Below are 22435 nucleotides of genomic sequence, written 5' to 3'. Positions count from 1 at the left end.
TATTCAAATGAGATCCTTTGGCAACTGTTTCTTCTCTGTGGCATGTGCTTGGAATTTTAGGTTATTCACTCTTACATGGTAACTCACTGGGTTGTTAGGTTTGTTATAATTTTCTGAGAGTTGTTCGAGATCTTTGATCTTCATTTTTTCCTGTTCATATGTTTTTCTTTTAAGATTTTATTTATTTTACATAGAGAGGGAGAGAAAGCAGGGGCGCTGCAGGGAGAGGGAGAAGCAGACTCCCCACTGAGCAGGGAGCCTGAGGCAGGGCTTGATCTCAGAACCCTGAGATCATGACTGAGCTGAAGGCAGATGCTTAACTAACTGAGCCATCCAGGCACCCTTAAAAACATAGAAGTTTTTAGTTTATTCTGGAGCATATTACATAAATCAAAGAGAAACTATTAAAAATAAACTTTATCTGTTATCTTTGTAGAAGATCTTCTAAAACTCAGTTTTGTTCCTCACCTAACAAACCCTCACTGACTACACTTGAGTAATACAGCTTTAGAAATACTTTAGAGGAAAAATGTGATGATACGTTTTGCTTACAGTAATTTCTTTTCATATTCTTATCATCTGTGACTCTTCTGTATAGTTTTGATGTTCACAGAGATTGTCACAAAATGCTCTTTCATTGATTCACCTCATTGACAGTGTCAGTTGTGTTTAGACTTGTAAGGTACATCAGTGGCATAACAGATTTGTTTAGATTGGCAGGGCTATTTGTAACTACCAACTGTATGTTATTTTTAAATGACTGTTTCACTTCATATACTTTATTGGACATATACTAGACCCCAAGTGTCATGTTAAGCCTGGCAATAAAAAGATGAATTAGATGAAGGCATTGCCCTCAAGGAACTTGGTGTAACAGCAAGGCAAAGAAGTTAACAGCCCATTGAAATATAAAGTGGTGAGCACAGTGGGCCTGCATTGAACTGGTTGCCAGAGAGCTAATGCTGCAGGACGGTGTAGGCCACTGAGAAAGGCTTTTCCTAGGAGCTAATGGAAAGCACAATAGGGTTTAGGCAAGACAAAAGGGAAAGAGGTGGAGAGGGTGATTAGGACTTAAAACCAAGAGTAACAAGAGGCTTCTGGAAAACGTAGGTTTCACCTTAGCTGTGAGTGTATGGTTTAGAACAGAGGGTGAAAGGAGAAGACACCAGAGAAGCAGCGGAGGGATATTAAGGAATTTGGAGCTTATCCCAAGGCATTATAGAACTATGTATAAATTTTAGGCATTTATTCACCCACTTAACAAATACTTGAGTCCCAACCATGTGCTAGGGATTATCACAAGTGCTGGGACACAGAAGTAAAGGAGACCAAGTCCTCACTCTCATAGAGTTTTTGTTTCATAGGGAACACATGGACAGAAGCTAAGAGATGTAGCACTCAGTGGTTGAAGAGTCTAGGAAGAAAAAGCAGGCCAAAGGGTAGAGAGTAAACTGAGAAAAGTATGTGATTTTACATGGGGAAGACAGGACCCTCTTTGAGGAAGTGATATTTTAGCAGAGTGATTTGCTGTAAATTCTTTAGCCTTATAGCTACCTGTGAAGACTGTTTTGGGCAGAGAGAGCTGAAGATGCAAAGGCCCTGTGGCAGGAGTATGTGTGATATGTTTCAGGGATAGTGAGGAAGCCAGCATAACAGATATGAAATGACTAGAAGGGGGAGACAGGAGATTAGAGAGACTGTGCCTGATAGTATAATACTTTTATTATGGTAGAAAGGTACAGGAAGGCAGACAATGTGACACAGTGTGACTTGTGGTTTAGAAGGATCACTTACAGCATTGTGGAGAAGAGAGTGGAAAGGAGCTAGAGCCAAGTCAGGAAAAAATTCAGATTCTGTTGAAGCAGGTTCGGGCAGAAATAATCTACTCTGGGCAGACACTAATAAAATTGGTGCCTTTAGAAGAATCCCTCCCTGTAGCAGCAGGGTGGAGATGGGGCAAGAATTGGACAAGGAGGTCATTTCAAAGGCTGTTGTCATCACTCAAGTTAGAGATTAAGAGAGGATTGCAATAAGACAGTAACACAGGTAATGAGTAGAATGAAAGGAATCCAGAGATACGAGAGTCAGGTATTGGCAATCTGTGGAACACAGAAAAGCCAACTCCAGCATGATCTCAGGTTTTTGCTCCAGGAACTGGGCCATTGGTGGTGTCATTCTGGGGAGAAGGGATTTTAGGATGAGGATCTGGAGGGAGTGGACTGGTTAGAGGGATAAGGAAGATGGTGGCGGCATGTGGGCACATGTTGAATTTGCAGTGTTATGTAGCATCCAGATACCCAGCAGGGCATCACCTGTACATACAGATCTGGAACCTAGCACAGAGGGCAGGGCTTAGTATGCAGTCACTTTTGGATATTCAGTAGTTATGTGCTATAAAGTCTCCATGAACACTGAGGTAGCAAATACTGAGTCTTTGTTCCCAGAGAAACACAGGGGTAGGTTCCTCTGTATGAGGATTTTTATTTTTTATGGTAGCACTGGGAAATAGGTCATTATAACAGGCAGGATGGTCAGGTGATACCCCTTTTGTGCCAGTACAACACGATAAATAACAAGTCATGTGTGCTGTGTGGACTCTGTTATATAGGAAACATGTATATAACAGTACAGAATTGATACTTTAACACTCCAAGGATGTAAGTATATGAGTATATGCTATGCCTTAAGATTATTCTGTATTTAGTAGAGGTTAAATTTGAGAAGATCTACCTCAAATCTATAGATGAGATGAATTTCAGCAATTATTTCTGTTAGAAAAGGGTGAAAGATCCAGTACAATGAAGATATAATTTGATAGGTAAAAAATTTGCTTTATGCACATGTTTTTAGAAAACTTTTGTTACATAAACAAAAGTATAGTTATATTGCCTTTGGAGTTCATTACACTGATGTGTATGATATGAAGGACAAGAAAACCCTGAAAAATTTGAAGCTTTAAGTACATCTTTTATACTGTTTTGGGGGTGGTACAGGACTCCTCTGCATGGACAGATGGCTTTATTTGTACTCATAAGACTCGTACAAGTTCTAACCTTTTTTCTCCGTTGTAATACTGCTCAAGCATCACAGTTTAAGATATCTACATTAGCTATTCAAACTTAGGGAATGCAAATGAAGAACATTACACTCTTAGAAATAAAAATACTACTTGAATGTAAGTAGTGATGGGTGTGGGTTACCCAGTTATTTGCCAATTCCAAGGCCAGATTTATTTTTAAAAATAATACATTCCTGAAGTGTGGTCTCCAAATCTGTGGTTTGGTTTGACCCCAAGCATCTTCCAAGAGGCAAATCAATTTAGGGAATATGGTACATCTTTGTGCACACTTGTACACAGGAATGTGAGTGTAGTGCTTAAAAAGGACCATACGACTGTAAAAACTATGTGCTGAAGGTGGGAAAATACTGGGCAAATATGAGTTAAGGAAGCAAAGGTAGATTTAGCTGTGCAGGTAGAAACAGTTACAACTGACAGCATGCAGGGAATGAGGAAAGGCATTTACTTTGTATAGTGGCAACACAGGTGGTTAGCTAACAATGTTTACAACCTGGTAAATAGTGTTAATCCAACTGAAGAGCTAGCTTCGATCATTTATTTAGTCACTTATTCCTTGTGATGGAACTGTTCTCTTAACTCTAGTGCTGGTTACATAAACCAACACATAGGATGAAATTCTATACATCTAAATATACATACAGAGAGTACAAGAAAACCAGAGAAACATAATAGGATTGTTGGATCATATTTATATTCTGGTTGTGATAATCACATTGTAGTTTTGCAAGATGTTTCTTTCCACTGGGAAAAACTGGGTAGATGGTACAAGGGATCTCTGTATTTTTCTTACAACTGCATGTGAATTTATAATTATCTCAGTAAAAGTTTCAACTAAAGCAGAGTTCATCATTTTTATCTTCTATTTATAGCACCAGGGACTTTAGAACTGGGATGACAGACCTGAGAAAAGCATTCAGTTCAGTGGTTCCTGAAGTGTGGTCTCCAAATCTGCAGTGTCAGCATCACGGGGCGTTAGTTAGGAATGACAGTTCTTAGGCCCTGTCCTGACCTACTGAATCAGAAATTCTAGAGGTGGGTGGGGCCCTACAGTCTGTTTTAACAGGCCCGCCAGGTGATTCTACTGTCTGCCAGAACGACTCCCAACCTTGTTCAAGCTCAGCACCGTGTAGGGAAGAATCTGAAAACAACAGGAAATGAATGGTTCTGTATGTAGTTAAGCTTTATACTAAGATATAAAATGAAGACTAGACACTGAGGGTCTTGACCAGCAGTCCAGATTTTTTTCCATTGAACAGTGCCATCTGGCAGTGATGCTGATTGCATTTACTTGACCATCTGCCTTCTCTTAGGAAGAATGGAGAACGAAGGGCTGATGATAGAAGGCTATAAAATTAGCCTTGCAAATGAACCTGAAATTTATGTGACTAGTTGATCTTTTGAATCTAATTTCTTTCCTCCTTTTGACCTATTACCAGTGTAGCTGTCTTGAGAAATTAGCACACTCTTTGTTACACCACACTGCACTGATGGCCCAGCTATAGCAATCTTTCTCTACCCAAAGGGAGTGGTTCACTTTGTCTAAATATATTTTGGTAGTCGTATTCATTATTTAGTTGACTCATTCTTTCAACAGAATTTGAGTGCCAACTTGTACCAGGCACTGTACTGAGGGAAGAAATAGGGCTAATTATGTATTGTTCTATCAGTTCACTGCCTATTGGAAACATTTTCAGTCCTATCATTGAAATTCTGTAGGGGAAGGGGGCACCTGGGTGGCTCAGTGGTTGAGTATCTGCCTTTGGCTCAGGTCGTGATCCCAGGGTCCTGGGATTGGGTCCCACTTTGGGCTCTGCACAAGGAGCGTGCTTCTCCCTCTGCCTATGTCTCTGTCTCTCTCTGTGTCTCTCATGAATAAATAAAACCTAAAAAAAAAATTCAGTGGGCAAACTGTCCATAGAGGTAGGTACAAAGCAATACATTTGATCCCTAAATGATGGGGGTGAGAGGCACCAATCCCCATGTTAAAAATCCAGGTGTAACTTTTGACTCCCCCCAAACTTAACTACTAATAGCCTACTGCTGACCATAAGCCTTATAGATAACATGAACAGTTGATTAGCACATATTTGTATTCTAATACAAAATATAAATTTTCTGAGAATAAAGTAAGCTGGAGAAAAAAAAAGTTAAGAAAATCCTAAGAGGAAATACATTGACAGCATGGTACTGTACTTACTGAAAACATCTGTGTATAAGGCAACCCCACATTTCAAATCCATGTAGCTCAATGTCAAGTGTACTTGACATGTATTATTTACTATGGGACAGACATTGTAATAGATGATTTGCAAGTTGGTTCATTTAATTCCCATTCTCATTTTCCAGAAAAAAATATTTAGGCTCCAAGAGGTTAAGCATGCTACCCAAGGATCACATAACTCTATGAAGTGATGAAGCCTATTTCTGCCCCAAGCCATTTTGGTGCCAGGAAAAATGCCTATTCAGACCTTCTGCCCATTAAAAAAAAAAAAAAATCAGACTATTTTCTTGCTATTTGGTTGTATAAGTTCTATATTTTTAATATTAGCCCCTTATCAGACATGTGATTTGCAAATATTTTCTCCTATTCAATAGGCTGCCTTTTCATTTTGTTGATAGCTTCTTTTACTGTGCAGAAGCTTTTTAGTTTAACATAGTCTCATTTGTTGATTTTGGTTTTAGTTGTGTTTGCTTTTGATGCCAAATCCAAAAAAAAAAAAAATTCAACAAAACTGATGTCAAGAAGTTTATCACCTATGTTTTTTTCTACAAGTTTTATGGTGTTAGGTTTTTTATTTGTCTTTAATCCATTTGGGGTTGCTTTTTGTATATGGTATAAGATAGTGGTTCCATTTCATTCTTTTGCATGTGGCTGTCCAGTTTTCCCAATACCATTTATTAAAGAGACTGTACTTTCCCCAATGTGTGTTCTTGGCTCCTTGGTCATAAATTGACCACTTATGCATGGGTTTATTTCTAGGCTCTCTCTTCTGTTCCACTGATTTATGTGTCTGTTTTTATGCCAATACCAGACAGTTTTACTCTAGTATTGTAATATAGTTGAAATCAGGAAGTGTGATGCCTCCAGCTTTGTGCTTCTCTCTCAAGAGTGAGTTGGCTTGTCAGGGTCTTTTGTAGTTCCATACAAATATTAGGATTGTTCTAAGAAAAAGCCACTTGAATTTTGACAGGGATTGCACTGAATCTGTAGATTGCTTTGGGTAGTAGGGACATTTTAACAATATTTTTCAAGCCCATTAACACGGAATATCTCTCCATTTATTTGTATGATAGTTCATTTCTTTCATTATTGTCTTGTTTTCAGTGTTTCATCTCCTTGGTTACATTTAATCCTAGGTATGTTCTTTTTGACACAGTTGTAAATGGGATGGTTTCTTACTCATATTCTGATAGTTTAGTTTGTAGAAGAAACACAACATATTTTTGTATACTGATTTTGTGTCCTGCAACTTTACTGATTTATTCTAACAGTTTTGGGGGAGGTCTTCAGGGTTTACAATATGTCATCTGCAAATAGTGATGGTTTTACTTCTTCCTTTCCAATTTGGATGCCTTTTGTTTTTTGCCTAATTGGCCTGGCTAGGACTTCTAATAATACGTTGAATAAAAGTGGCAAGAGTGAACATCCTTATTTCATTTCTAATCTTCGAGAAAAAGCTTTCAGCCTTACTGTTGAGTATGATGTTAGCTGTGGGCTGATCAAATTTCATAATGCCTACAATAATATTTAGATTGGAACTTGATTGTTGGGGGTCAGTGGGCATGAAAACATTAGTAGAACACAAAGCCGCAGCAAGGTTATAGAATTGGAATAACAATTTAAACAATATTAGCAAGATTTTAGAACACCATTATAAAAAAGTCAAAATATACCATTTTTATTTTAAAAACTCTTATTAAAAGAAATTTAAACATATAGAGAAGTAAAAAGTATGAGTAACCTCAGGTATTCATCACCCACTTTCAACATTCTGGCCAGTCTTGTTTCATTTCCAGTCTTCCCTTTTCTCCCCCAGCTGTCTCTGGATTATTTTGAAGCAAATCCCAGACATCATATGGCTTTATCTGCAAATATTTCAATATGTATTTCTGAAAATTAGGGACTCTATTTAAACCACAATGCCATTATCATATCTTAACAGTAAATCCCTAGTATCATTAGATTTCTATTCAGCCATATATCATATCCCAGTTGTCATATATATTTTTAGATATACATTTTACTTATGTATTATAAGTATATATAAATTAACATTTGCTTTAATGAGGATACAACGTCCATAGTGGATTGGTTCATAGGTCTGTAAGTTTCTTAATCTGTAGTTTGACAAAAGTCTTTTTTTTTTTTTTTTTTTTTGCCCTTATAATTTTTTTGCTTGAAGAGACTGGGTCACTTATCCATAGGGTTTCTGTAGTCTGAAGTTTTCTAACTGCCTTATACTGGTGTAGTTTATGTAATTGTCTATTCTTTGTTTCTTGTAAAACAGTAGACCCAAAAGCTTAACCAACTTGTTTTTGGTTTTTCTTTCTGCAAGACTGCCACGAGCAGCATGTAACCAAATAGTGTTTTAAAGCTAGTATCGCAAATGGTTTTAGCCCAGATTTTAAAGACATCAAGGTAAATAAAAGGACTCTAGTCATAACGTATTATGAGGCACAGGATTAGTGACTTGTCTTTTCTGCAATAAAATACTAGTTGAAATGATCTTCAGCCATCTTCTGCAGGGATCTAAATGCGTAATAGGAATTAAAAGGTATTCTGTAGGTCTAGGAGTCTTATAGAATCTGCCCTTCATGACTGTAGAGGACACTTCAAGCTAATGTTAGGCCCTTATAGATCTGTGCTGCCTAGGTACAGTAGCTTCTGGCTATTTAACTTTTATTTACGTTTAAAAATTGAGCTTCTCATTCACACACTAATGACATTTCAAGTGCTCAACAGCCACCTGTGCCTAGCAGCTCTCATACTGGACGACACTGATACAGACTATTTCCATCATCACAGAACATTCTAATGGACAGTCCTGTTTTAGGTTTTAGAGAGGTCACAGAATAGAGAGGCTGGAATTTTCTTGGTGTTCAAGGATATTTTTAGTAAGTTTTCTATAAATCTTACAGAAAGATATGGATTTCAGTAGTGCTGCCTCTAATGGATAACTACCCTTTTAAAATATGAATACTGCAGGACCATTCGTCTGTTGGCAGAAACTATGAGAAGTGTGTTTTTGGACAGGTTTGTTATAGATACTATTAATGTTTCTTCCATTTTATGTTGGATTTCAGCTTGCTGATAACATATTTAGATTATCATATCCAGAAAGCACACTAATAGGTGACAGTATAAACACAGATTAAGGTGATGGAGTGAAAATAAATGAGTGATAGTTGCTATGGTAATGTGGTCAGAAACAGACATGTTAAAGATATCCTTAAGTTTCTATTTTCTAACATTTTTACAAAATGATTTCAGAGGGAAGTTTTATAGCACAAAGAGACAGAGTTATACTGGAAGCAAATTTTATAGCTGTTTGAAAGAAGAATTCCCTCAATTCTAAAGGTTCTGTGGAGAAACAGCTCTTTCCAAGGCATACCTTTATCACCTCGATTGCCTGTAAACATTTACCTGTAGGCTGCCCTACTTCCCTTCCTGTTGAAACAGTGTACCGTTTTACTTTATTTCAGTTTGGTCTGAAATTACCTTAAGTAATCAAATTCTGCTTAACCTTTTACAGCGGAAGTTCAGAGTGAAATTGAAAGGATTTTTGAACTTGCAAGAACACTGCAACTGGTAGTCCTTGATGCGGATACTATTAATCATCCAGCTCAACTCAGTAAAACTTCTTTGGCCCCTATTATAGTATATGTAAAGATTTCTTCTCCTAAGGTAAGTAGGGTTGTTACTGTTTGCTCTCTAATCGAACTTCACAATGATTATGTTCTGCTTTACAGTTACACAAGCTACATTTTTATCCATCATAGAGTTTGATGAGACATGCAGGCAAAGTGTGATAATTAGTTTCATGGCTTAGAACAGCGATTCTCAAAATGTAGTCCATGGTTTCCCAGGGGAAGGTTCTGAGAAACTTCTTGTGAGTCCCTGAGGTCAAAATTATTTCCATAACACTAAGACTTGTCCTGCTTTTTCACTGTTTTGACATTTGCCCTGAGGGTGCAAAAGCACTGGTGGGTAAAACTGCTGGTGTCCATGAATCAAGAATGTAGTACCAGACAATGCTCACAGTTGAAAAAAAAAAAACAACCATCACCCAGTTTCACTGAAGCATGTCCTGACAAAGTAGTAAAATTTATTAATGGTACTAAATTTTGACTCTTAAAGATTCTTTCAGTATTTTCAGTATTCTGTGTAATGAAACAAAGTACACTTAATAGGTGAAGCCCTTATTTTTACCAGTTATCATGAGGACATACAGTGATTATTCAAGTTATAAACTGAAGTAGCCTCATTTTTTCACAGAACACCATTTTTATTTGAAGGAACAACTGACCTACTAGGTTTATTGAGATTTAGTTATTTGGCAGGTATTTTCCCACTTGTCATCAGTAATAAAACTCAAACTTTCACACAAAAATTAAAATTTCATAAAACTTTTATCCATCTAAGAGTTTATTAGCAGCTTCTCAAAAGATAGAGTTTTCTGATAAGATCAGTGGTAACAGCAAATATGTTTTAATATTGTATAAGAAATGTGTCAACATTGGGAAGACCTGAAGCATTTACTTCAGGTGAACCATTATTTTCCAAATGATCAAGGAATGAAGTTACAAATCATGTACAGTTAAAGATCCATTCAAATTTAACAGTAAGAAAAGTTCATTGATAGGGTTTCAGCTTTCACATGGCAACTAGTCTTTAAGAAATGACCATTTGTTGAGTTTCATGTAATACCAAAGAACAGTATAGCCACAATTATCTGAAAGGGCTACTAAATATTCCTCCTTTGCTGAATTACCTGATTCTGACTTTTACACATTATTTCAGCCAAAACAGTATGCTGTAGCAGGTTAAAAGTAAATGTAGCTAGGAGACTTGGTTTTCTTCTATGAAGCCAAGTATGTTTGTTAGAGAAATTTGCAAAAAATGTGGATATTTTTTACAAAAATAATTTGCTAAAATGTAACAGGCTTCATTTTTAAATGAGTGTTTTAAAACTATTTCAGTTGTAGTTTCTACTGTGGTAAACACTGTACTTCACATAAAAGCTCTTGGGGTTCTCAGGTTTTTTCAACGTAAAGCACTCATGAGACAAGAAGTTTCTTTGAATAAAGATAAGACTCAAATAATAAGCTCTATGCCAGTTATCTTTTTTAAAGCATTTTTTAAAACTTGCAACTGATAATTTGTTAACATGTTAATTTTGCAGATAAGCTTACACATTTTATAGATTATAAACCATATGCGTTATATGTAAAAAGGCCCTAGAGTAAATAACAAAACTTGTTCTTTACCTGAGTGCAGATACTCTTCTGTTAAATCTTATCTTTCACAGGTTTTACAAAGGTTAATAAAATCTCGAGGGAAATCTCAAGCTAAACACCTCAATGTCCAGATGGTAGCAGCTGATAAACTGGCTCAGTGTCCTCCAGTAAGTTATCTCTATATACAGTATAATCCACTTGAAGACCTCAGAAAGATTTCTATATTTAGAAAGCAAGCAAACAAAAACCAGACAGGTAAACAGTGTCAGGGGAGAAAATTATCTCCATTTAGCCATGGTCTTCATTTTTAAGAAGTGAACTGTCCCTACTTCCTCCCATGAGCACTTGTCTAGATGATGGCTTACAAAAAGCTACAATGCATTCAGTGGTGACCTCACTTTGTTAATATCTAATTAGTATCCTAAGTGGAACGTGATTTTAAAAATTTGGTTTAAAAAATGGATCTGTTTGGGACTTATTATTCACTTCTAATAATAGAGAGCAAGTTGCCAGCTCTTAATGACTGAGAAATTGTTTAGAAATGTGTTTTTACATAGCCTCAAATAAATTAGTTACATGGCTTCTGGCACCTAAACACCTTCCTTTTCCTAATCCCTTCTCTAAATATCATGCTTCGGGACGAGAGATCACCTCTAGGTTTTTGTTTTGTTTTGACATGCAGGTATATCAGAAGCTAGAATTATGATTATATTTTTTATTGTCTGGAATATTTTGAAGTTTGGGCCCTGTCAAATCATCAGTGGTTTCAGCTTTCTTCTGCCAAATTTCATGTCCTACTCTTGCCTAAAGTAAGAGTAGGACAAAATTTCCAAAATGAAGTTTTTCATAATCTCGAGGTCAAAACCAGACCTCTTCCTATACTGTTCAGATTATATTTTTATTTTATTTTTTTACCTCTCTTTTCTATCATGTCCTAACCAACTATCCTTACACCTTTCACTTTCTGGTCATTGCTATTGGTTAAGCATCTAGGGTTGTGAATGAGAATCTGAGGAGGTAGCTGTACAGACACAATCTGACTCAACAGGACATTTCAGCCAGTTTGTAAAGGAGAAAGCAGGTACACACAAGCAAATATAAAGTGGTGCAGCTCATGAGCCACTTCCCTTTGAGTGTGTGTGCCACTCACTCAATGCTGGACTGCTAGAAGTGTATCATCTGAAATATTTGCCTGTGCAGGAGCTGTTTGATGTGATCCTGGACGAGAACCAGCTCGAGGATGCTTGTGAGCACCTTGCCGACTATCTGGAGGCCTACTGGAAGGCTACCCACCCTCCCAGCAGCCATCTCCCCAACCCTCTCCTTAGCCGTACTTTAGCCACTTCAACTCTGCCCAGTAGCCCCACTCAAGCCTCTAATTCACAGGTAAGAGGGACTCTTTTCGTAAGAAAATGCTCTAGAAACTAGGCTGCCTTAGGTCACGTGGCTGGGATCCAAGCCCAGTTACCCAGCACAGCGTGTGTTCCAGTAGAGCAGCTCCATCCACACTGAGACAAACATTGAGTCATTTACTATCTTTAGTGTGAGTTGTGTACCCATAAGAACTATGTCAACAATATACTCAAACATATATAAAGTTTAAAAATCCCTAGCTACATGTTCTGTAGGACAAGGCTAGCTTTTTCTACATTGCCAGCAGCACAACCATGGAATCAGACTGCCTTGGTCCAAATCCACTCTACCTCTTAGTGAGTGGGTCAGGTTGGAGAAGCTCCTTACCTGCCCCTTGCCTCAGGAAGACAAATGGCAACCTGTCTCATAGGGCTGCTGCATTATTCATTTGATACAGAAGATTGTCATAAGACAGTACTTTCCTCATGCTGAGTGGTATGTAAGCATGTGGCATGTTATTTCTTCTCCTTAATCCTTAAGCCAAAGCCAACATCTTAAGCAATTTTAATCTTCCCACTTGTATACAAGTAGAGGTAGTGAAATGTACACTTGTGTGTTGAGAAATCTTAGGGACCTCTGTATCTGAGCCCCAGGAGAAGATATAAAATGATGCCCCCCCTCATTTAGTCATCAAGGGGGAACAAAAAGTTACTCTGTACACTATTGTAGGCACTTACAAATCAAAGTCTCATATGTTATAGTACAAACCTTGTAAATGCCACCCAATGTTAACAAAAGAAGTAACTGAGCTAGGTTAGATTCATTTTAGAAACGCACAAGGGCATCAACATGAATGGACGGACCTGTTTTTGCGACATCTGACCTTGGCTGATGCCTGTGCTTGCTCCCTTCCCCACCAGGGTTCTCAAGATCAGAGGACTGAGCGCTCTGCTCCTGCCCGGTCTGTGTCCCAAGCTGAAGAAGAAGCCTGTCCGGAACCCGTCAAGAAAACCCAGCACCGTTCCTCCTCTGCCCAGCACCACGGCCATCGCAGTGGGACGAGTCGAGGCCTCTCCAGGCAGGAGACGTTTGACTCAGAGACCCAGGAGAGTCGAGACTCTGCCTATGTGGAGCCGAAGGAAGATTACTCCCACGAACACGTGGACCACTATGCCCCCCACCGTGACCATAACCACAGAGATGAGCCCCACGGGAGCAGTGAGCACAGACACAGGGAGTCTCGGCACCGGTCCAGGGACCTGGATCGAGAGCAGGACCACAACGAGTGCAACAAACAACGCAGCCGGCATAAATCCAAGGATCGCTATTGTGACAAGGATGGGGAAGGCATCTCCAAAAAGCGGAACGAGGCTGGGGAATGGAACAGGGATGTTTATATCCGCCAGTGACTTTTGCCCTTTTGTGTTTCTTTTCTTTTTTTTTTTTAAGTCTTGTATACCACCACCCTCAGACTCCATCTTTGGGGTCTACGTTGCAGTCATATGTGATCTGTCTTGTACACTTTGTATTGCTGTTGCTTGAATAGCAATAGCATGATAGAGTATTAATATACTTTTTTTTCTTTTGTAAGTGCTATATAAATTCGCCTGGTATGGCTGCAGTCCTCCGGTTGTATACTGGACTTTTCAAAAACTGTTTGGGATAGCTGCCACTTGAACAAAATCTGTTGCCATCCAGGTGGCATTAGTATTTTAAGAAACATAGTTGATGTTTTCAAAACTGTAGTTGATGTATCCAGCAAGCCACAATTGGCCCAGATAAAAAGTGGAATTTCTTGATTCTCCAGATTTTTAATATGTAGGCACCTAATTTGCATATTCATTTATCCATGGACCACTGTTTCTTGCTTGTACCTCTGGCTGACTAAATTTGGGGACAGATTCAGTCTTGCCTTACACAAAGGGGATCATAAAGTTAGAATCTATTTTCTATGTACTAGTACTGTGTACTGTATAGTTTGTAAATGTTATTTCTGCAAACACCTTCTTATGATTATATATATAATATATATATATACATATATATATATCAGTTGGATCACACTATTTTAGAGTCTTAATGCCAAGTCAGCAGATTTGCTTTATGAATTACAGGGACTAGAAATGCCCACCTTCAGGAAATTTGTAATATTGTCTAGACACCTTTCCCCATTCTAGTAGAAAGTCTGTACATACTGTAAATATGTGATTGCCTGACTTGAAAAGGTTTGATTTCTGAATGTTTTACCATCCTTGTAAGTTTATAATTTTGACCATAAATTATGGTAAATATAACCAAACTCCAAAGGTTGTTCTAATCCATGCAGTTCACACTGATTGTGACAAACACATTCTTATTAGTAGCTAGTGTCTTATGTCACTGCACTGGAGTATATGAGCCGGACCTCTGTGTGCAAGTGTGTCTGTGTGTAAGAGTGTGTAAGAGTGTGCACGAGTGACTGGGTTGGAGCTGAGTGCTGAAGACTCAAGACTAATACCTAGAATTCTACCCACATGGTTTTGTATTTAATTGTGCTACGTGTTGCTTTGAGAATCCATTGAGCAGTCAGGTATTGTGAGGAAGCTTGCTGCCAAAGGTGACTAGGAAAGCATTTATCTGCTGGCTCCTTGTTCTTGCTCCTAGAGAGTAAAAATACAAGCAACTTTTAACTGTGAGTGTTTCACTGGAAATGTACAATCTTTGTGTGTTTGAGTATTTGTTTTAGTAAGAAATGTTTACACAGCTTGTAGAATTATTTCGTGGGAAAATAAATTTTTCTAACTCCCCCCACCTCCTTTTCTACCCTTGCCTATCGTTCCTGTTGTTTATCTCCCTGAAATTTCCCCTTCATTCCTTCCCTGCCACCAACTCCCAACAGTTTCGCTGTCCGTCAAAACCTAGAAGTGCTTCTTATAACCAAAGTTTCTGCTCTTCAGAAGTAATCAGGGCAAAATGAGGTGACTTGAAGTGAACAAAACGTTAAGAATATCTTCCTCCATTAGACATCGACTCTGAAGGGGAACCCAGAAGATCCTATTCTCCATGCCTCAATGATATAGCGCTGTAAGCAGCTCACAGTGTGGTTGTCACGCTAAGGCTGAAACCTTCTGTGTCGTTTCTGTGTACACTTTTGTCCAGTTATGCCTGGACAGGTAAGACAGTATTAGGTGTGCAGGTACCTAGCACCTAGAGCTTGGCCCTGAAAAATGCCTATCTATAATTGCCTAACTTCCGACTGTACATTATGAAATGATTATTTTGTTAAATAAGTTAATCTATTTTTGTTTTGCTTCTTTGATTATTCCAGGTTCTTGCCAAATATTCTGGGACCTTTCTAAGTGAAGTTGTTTCACGTTGAACTCCTTATTTCCCTTCCCCTTCAACAAAACTCAGTTTTAAAAATGAGTTATATTACCTGATAAAACCCTTTCAATGTAAGAAACATTTTCCTCAGAATTAATCTTTTTGTTAATTAGCTCTGAACTGTTGACAAATTTATTTATTGAATATAAAAATGGTAGTCATAATATATACATTTTTTATGTAAACTATTCATATCATTGGGAAACCATATTCCAGGTAGTTACTTGTATAAAATATTTCTGAAACTTTCATCCCGTTTAATGACTTTGGGATATTTAGAACTCTTGAAGTATAACTGGTATTTATCTTACTTGCTGCTACCACTTATCCCTTTCAAAGAGTCATGCTAACAGATTCCAGTTTTAAAACTTCATACCTGGATTCTTAATTTTTCACTTTACTGTGAAACATACTAGTCCAAATCAGAGTATTCCTCAAAGAACTATATTGCAGGATTTGACATGAGCATCTATATGTGAAAACTGTATAGCAGGCATATGTGTAAATGTGTGTACTCAATTTGTAAATGCAGAAATAATCCCAAGGGCAATGGGAGATTTTACTGACTTGTGGAATGTAAAATTAGTCTTTTCACTCAGCAAAGGCTTAACCTTAACCTACTCAGTTGTAGAATCATGATCTTTGTAGTCAACCTAGAAAATGCTGGAAATGGAAATGTTTTTGATAGTTCTGTGTTTTATTGTCAACCCCATTTCAGTTTTTCCTATGCTCTTTCTCTCCTGCTCATTTAAGTTACTGTTACAAAAAGGTGCTGCTAAATGTAGGATGTCTTAGTCATATTGTACTTTGGGACAATGCCACATTTTTAACATGGTCTGCTGTGCATTCCTGTTAAACATTCACTGTCAGCGACACTGAACTGTTCAACAAATCTGGTTTAAATTCATTCATATAAAACAAATAAAGAGCTGGCTTTCTGCACTGTTTATTAGTAGTAGTATTAATTGCAATTTTAGGAATGTTTCTCATAGTTGAGCCTATGTCAGATTTCCAACACCACCTCCCACTGTGGAGGATCTTTCCTAAGGGCAAAGCTAATCACTGATGTTACTTTCGTGAGTAAAATTAAACTGGTAAAATGACAGCTTACCGGAGGTAGAGATCTTTTAAAATAGGAGCACAGCAGAGTCCTCTTTAAGTCTACCTGTGTGGCAATTCTTGATTCAGATTTTTTTTATTCTTCCTTCACTTTTAAAATGAAGATCTATCTTGATGACAAATTTAAATCCTCACCCTTATCGCCCCTTCACTCAGAGCAGTGATACAGTGCTGCCTAGTCGTGGATAATTTCATCCTAGGAATATGTCAAGAGTCACACAGTTAGGGAAGATAGCTAGGTAGATGATGAATTAGAGGATTCCAATTATTCAATTCTGGCTATATTTGTATTTCACTTTATTATTTAAAGTAAAATGTGGTTTTTACTCAGTGTTAAAAGTTTTTTTTTTGTTTCACAGAAATATGTATGTTAACCCCAAATATGTTGAGAGAATATATTTTCCTCCACCTTTCCCAGATTTTTTCCCTCTTCATTTTACTTTTTCTTAAATTTGGGTCCCTTAAAATTGAATGTGTTTATTTTCCAATTTGCCCTATTTTTTGAAGGAAAGAAAACACTGAAAAGGTCTATGTCAAAGCCAACATTTTTAACAATGTTCTTTGTCCTGTTTTTAGTATGCAAATATTTTTCTTTTGTTTTGACTGCATTGCTTGTATTTGATATTTGTCAGCATTAATCAACAGTTTACACATCTACTGCTGGTCTCCCTGTCTACGATTTTCATCCCAGCTGAGCACGTAAGGCTTGGCAGACAGCATGAGAAGACATGGATTTTTTAAAACATAAAGTCTGGAGAAATGTGCTGAGCCCTAGAAACGGATGACACAGGTAAACAGTGCTTCTCTTTAGTCCAATGACATCTGCTGGATAAAAGGCAGAATGAGGGATATAAAGAAGTCAGTCACACAGCTGAATCTGATGTTAGAGCTTAAAATATCTTGTTCCTCATTCAATAGGCATGTATTGATGATCTGCTCTAAAGCAGTGACAGGGTTCCTGCCCCCAAGACTTTCCTGAGCCTGGGAGGAGGGGGAGGAGTAAGGAACATGCCTATTGAACTAAGAGTGTGTTAAGGGCCGTGACAGTGGCAGAAGTGGGTGCTAGGGGTATATGGAAAGACAGAAATGCCTAAGTCAACCTCAGAGAAGGATGTTCAAGAAAGGCTTCTTCAAAGAAGAGGCCTGCTAAAGATCTTACCTGATGCAAGAGACCTTGCAATCTGATGGACACAATACTTAGGAGAAATTCCTAACAGAAACCTAGGAGGGGGAAAAAAAACTATTAGGCAATTGTTCCCAACTGTCCACCTTAAGTGCCTGAGGCTGAGAAACTCTGGGGTGATTCAAATGGCAGTTATAATGTTTAAATATTTAACACTATATGAGACAGGCTTTAAACTGGGTTGAGTATTGAATATTTCAATATATATTATCTAAAAAGCAGTAGGATGAAGCAAGCCTAAGTTATAATTAATTTTTAATAAAAGCAGTCACCTATTGGCCACGAACAATGGGGTATTTAGTCACTTTTGCAGTTAAGGGGATGTTCGTGTTTTTGTCTGATTCCAGATCTGATTAAGAAGTTGCCTTTTTTGCCTTGATCTACCATACTCATAGTTGCTTTGTCTGATGTTGGTGTTCTGTGAATTTATGTTCAAGAGTAGAACAAGGTGTAGTTCTAAGTGCCAAGCCAGTTCCCAGCTACCAGAAGCTGGTTTTGTTCTGTCTCCCAGTCATATCACATTAACTTGTAGAACAGGTGTTCCAATGGATGATAAAAGGTACCCAAATTGTGGAATATCCTCATAATTTTAATGTTATAAAGAAAATAGTTTAGGTTTTAGTTTAAAAGCATGAAAAAAAGGTAAACGTGGTAAAGGCACACTACCATTTAGGAGAGATGCAGTCTTCCTTTGAAAGTTGATTTAGGGGCACCTGGGTGGCTCAGTTGGTTAAGTGTCCAACTCTTGGTTTCGGCTTTGGTCGTGAACTCAGGGTCATGAGATTGAGCCCTACATTGGGCTCTGCACTCAGCACGGAGTCTGCTGGAGATTGTTTCTCCCCCTCCCTTTCCCTCTCCCCCTCCTACTCATGCCCTCTGCCTCTCAAATTTTTTAAAAACGGACTTAATCAAATAGTCAACAGAAAAACTGATAAAATGCCCAGCTCAGTTATAGGCACATGAAAAATGTGAGTTGCCATGCCCTGAATTCTTAGGGAACTCTTGAAGGAACTCAAGAACAAAGAACATTTTTTACCAAATTAAATATTGCTCATTTTATTCCTTTTGTCACAATCACAAATTTTACCATTAAAAAGGACTTGTATTCTTTACACATTAAAACACACAACCCCAAATGAAAATATGCTCCAAATATCTGTAGGCATCTCCTTTTCTTTATACTATGCTAAATCCTTAAGAAAAAAATTATTTAAAAAACACAAAGTATAATCTCATACCACCCCCAACTGCTATATCCTCCATGAAGTAGTCTCTTGATCATTGATCCCTGGTACAACCACTGGCAGCCTTTTCTGTTTCCTTAGCAACTATGCCATCAATCACCCAGCCTGACCCTTTTTTTGGGGGTGGAAAAAAAAAAAAAAGAAAACTATACAGAGAATGTTTGGCATTTTGATTTCTAAGGAGATCCTCCTATGTGCTTTTGCATTTTATGAATTTTGCAATAAAAAACCCTATACAATCCTTATTTGCCAGCCCAATCATGTCTTCTATTCTGGCATCTCTGAGAGAATCAATGTCGGTGTCCCATGATGGCACAACGGATGGATCAAACCGCTGCAGCTGTTTCAGCTGTTCAAATGAAAGGCCAGCACCCATCATTCCTTCTCCTCCAATCTGTGGGTCCTGTTTGGAGAAAACAAGAAACCACGAACATCCTGTAACTGGTAAGTGTGCCCGTGTACAATTTAAGTGAAAAGACAAACCTGAGGAGTAAGTACCACCAATTCCAGAAACAGACAAATGCTGTCCCTGCAATGTTCATGCGGTTTCCTGGCAGCACTGGAAGGTCACCTCATGAATTCATGAGGTGCCACAGTTTTGCCACATTTTAACTGTGGATCTTAAATGAGGAACTTTACCTGTTTCCTTATCTATAAAACTAAAGGTAGTATCCTGCCTGGCATCTAGAGGCCACTCAGTAAGTGGGACATCATCAGTAACAGTAATATATGAAGATTCAGCTTTCTTACATTACCCAAAGCTGACAGGAGTTCCTTAGGTAACTTGAAGTGCCTTTCTCTGACCCACACCAACTGGATGATAAAAGTCTTCTACTGCTGTTTTTGAATGTACTAGAACAAGGCTGTGTCAACTCATTTGGAATATGAGAATCATAAGGAATTGATGTGTGAACGACTGCACAAGATCCATAATCCTAAGCGAAGTCACTACTGCACAAATGTTATGTTTACTGTTTTGGTATTATTAAAAACCTATTGCCTATTAACCCATTGGGGGGAAATTTCCATCTTTTCTAGGTATATATTGAGGATATATGCATGTATTGAGTGTATATGCATAACTCCACACACACATGATAAAATTCAAGTGAATTCTGAAGACTTCCTTTCCTCTATATAACGCAATTACCTTAATTTCTGAGACTAGAAACCATCTCTGGGTTGCTTTTTATTCATATATTCCAATTACTCACTAGAATTCTGTATAGGTGGGTACTGAAGTTAGATGTTCAATGCATCTAATTAGATGTGAGCATTATTGCAGATTTAAACTTAACCTCAAACAGCATGGGTTAAAAATACTGTCCTAATATGGTTTTGATAAAAACCAAAACGGGTGAAATAAAAGCTAAGAAAGCTTTTTAAATGTTACATATTTTAATGTCAGAAACCATAAAGCAACAATAAACCTGAACCATTTTCTCCCCTTGGCTAGTCTGCTGATACTCCAGCCTTGAGGAAAAAATGCACCGCACATTCCATACCAACAAAATCTAGGACAAGGAGGGGAAGAGAAGAAACAACTTTCTAGGAAAAAAAAAAAAGTTCTGAGTAACGGTAAACAAGAGCCACAAGTGAAAGAAGCAGGTAATACAAGCACAGATGAGCTCTGTGGCATTTGAACACAATGGCAAGGAATGAAGACAGGGAAAACTTTGGTTAGGATGTGGAAATTGTCTACAGGCTGACTAAAATTGATCTCATTAGAGAAGCATTCTTGTTTATTGCAGGATTTGTTTCAGTAGTTTTGCTAGACATTTCTTCATGTAACACCCTTGTGTTTCTCACCACCATCAAGTTGTTGTAATTTGTCAGATTACACAGAGAAAACTGAAATTATTCTGACCTGGGGCTGAAGCTGAAGGCAAGGAAATGTTCTGAGGGCCCATGCAACCTGTTCTTCATTTTCTGCCAGCGTGATCGTGCATGTGCTATAAACCAGCACGCCCCCCGGCTTCAGCAGTTGAACTGCCTAAAGAAACATGATCAGACTGTATACCACAAGGCCAAATAAACATTTTGCAGGATTTCAGATCTAAAAGATTCCTTAATTAGAGTGTTCTAGACTAGGTGCATTTCACTTAGAGCCATTATAGTTCACTTCAACCAAGACTTTCCTAAATATAATCATTCAGTTTTAATACTTTAGATACTACTTTTTGTGCCCAGAACTCACACATGTACAATTTTTAAGTCATATTCCTTTCTGAACTCTATGCTCATATATTCACTTATCTTTTCCATATGTCTACTATCAAATTCACCAGGTCCCAAACTGAACAACTATCTTCCCTCTGAGACCTATTAGAGACGTGCTGTTTTCAGGCCCCAAACCTGGTATTATCTTGCATGCTCTTCTCTCACACTCATCCATTAGCAAAATCCATTGGCTCTACCTTTAAAATATCCCAAGAATTTGGCTACTTCCACAGTTATCATTCTGGTCTGAGCCCCACTGTCTTTGTTTGGTCCAGATGACTGCAACAGACACTGCCTCAGTCCGCCAGCTTCCTTGTCTGCTCTCCTACAACTTCTCCAGCTGCCGAAGCGGTGTTTTTAAAACTTGTCCCTTCGCTGCTCAAACTCCTTCAAATGTCCTGACTTATCACACAGAATCAAAACCCAAGTCCTTACAGTGGCTTTCCAGACCTTACACAGAGCAGGCCTCTGGCTGCCTTCTGACCTCACCTCACACACCTCACTTGCTCTGCTTAGCAACACTGGCCTCTGCTGTTCCAGAACACACAGGGCACACTGCCACCTCAGGATCAGGGCACAAGCTTGGAAACTCTTCTAATTCTCTGTACTGCTTCTTCATAATCTTCTTATCTTTGTGTATATGTCACCCTTCTAGCACCTGACCATTGTAGGTAACACTGCACTATTCATATTCAATACTCCCACCCTCCCTTTAGTTTGCTCCATAGGATTATGGTTCTGTGACTATACTTAATAGCTTACTCATCTGTTTGCTTATTTTCCTCAATTAGACACTCCATGAATTAGGCAGGGATTCTTATTTTTTCACTACTATATCGATAGCACTCACAATAGTATATATTACATTGTGGTTAGGTGCTCAATGAATATATGTCCAATAAATAAGTGAATCAGGGAATAGGTATTATAAGAAAATGAATTTTTTCCCAAAGAACTACAAGTTTATTTTTTCAAACTCCCAGATGTTTAAAAACATCACCTCCAATGAGGTGAACCTATTAGATAGATTTGTAATCCCCAGTTCTCATATATGGAAATCAATGTACCTAAAGTCACTTATGTGGAAGAAGCACAGCTCTAAACAAGATGTGTCTGATTATAAAGTCCACGTTCTCAATCAACACCTCTTAATGCTAAATAGCGAACCTACTATATTCTTAACTCTCTCCTGTATACAATCAGCTGTTTTTCTTCATTGCAAACACTGCAACTACTCTTAAGTAGCCTCTTAACATTTTCTTTGCTAGGACCTAAAAAGAACAAAAATCCCAGTCTTTTAAAACAGTGTCCTGGGTTGCCTGGCTAAAACATCTGACTCTTGGTTTTAGCTCAGTGGTGATCTCAAGGTTGTGAGATTGGGCCCCATGTCTGGCTCTGTGCTCAGCATGGACTTTG

At 38.1% G+C, this 22435-nt stretch overlaps 2 protein-coding genes across 16 annotated transcripts in view; one reads left to right on the top strand and one right to left on the bottom strand.

Moving 5' to 3' along the window:
- The window catches only part of CACNB2 (calcium voltage-gated channel auxiliary subunit beta 2), a 374487-nt gene extending 358287 nt beyond the window's left edge, over positions 1-16200 (top strand). For all 13 annotated transcript variants that reach the window (XM_077897016.1, XM_077897018.1, XM_077897015.1 and 10 more), the window contains 4 exons: positions 8833-8984; positions 10609-10704; positions 11738-11923; positions 12811-16200. In XM_077897016.1, the coding sequence (XP_077753142.1) occupies positions 8833-8984; positions 10609-10704; positions 11738-11923; positions 12811-13299 (923 nt within the window). In that variant the 3' untranslated portion in view covers positions 13300-16200. The remainder of the gene's footprint in view (positions 1-8832; positions 8985-10608; positions 10705-11737; positions 11924-12810) is intronic.
- A 2383-nt stretch (positions 16201-18583) lies between these two features.
- The window catches only part of NSUN6 (NOP2/Sun RNA methyltransferase 6), a 57516-nt gene continuing 53664 nt past the window's right edge, over positions 18584-22435 (bottom strand). For 2 of the 3 annotated variants that reach the window (XM_077897030.1, XM_077897029.1), the window contains exons 10-11: positions 20667-20792; positions 18584-19202 (exon numbers count right to left, since the gene is read on the bottom strand). In XM_077897030.1, coding sequence (XP_077753156.1) covers positions 18990-19202; positions 20667-20792 — 339 coding nt within the window. In that variant the 3' untranslated portion in view covers positions 18584-18989. The remainder of the gene's footprint in view (positions 19203-20666; positions 20793-22435) is intronic. The other variant, XM_077897031.1, reaches the window with a different exon arrangement.

Source organism: Canis aureus, chromosome 5 (genome assembly GCF_053574225.1).
Source record: "Canis aureus isolate CA01 chromosome 5, VMU_Caureus_v.1.0, whole genome shotgun sequence".
Classification (NCBI taxonomy): domain Eukaryota; kingdom Metazoa; phylum Chordata; class Mammalia; order Carnivora; family Canidae; genus Canis; species Canis aureus.
The sequence above is the reverse complement of the archived record's forward strand: the minus strand, read 5'-3'. Positions and strand labels throughout refer to the sequence as shown.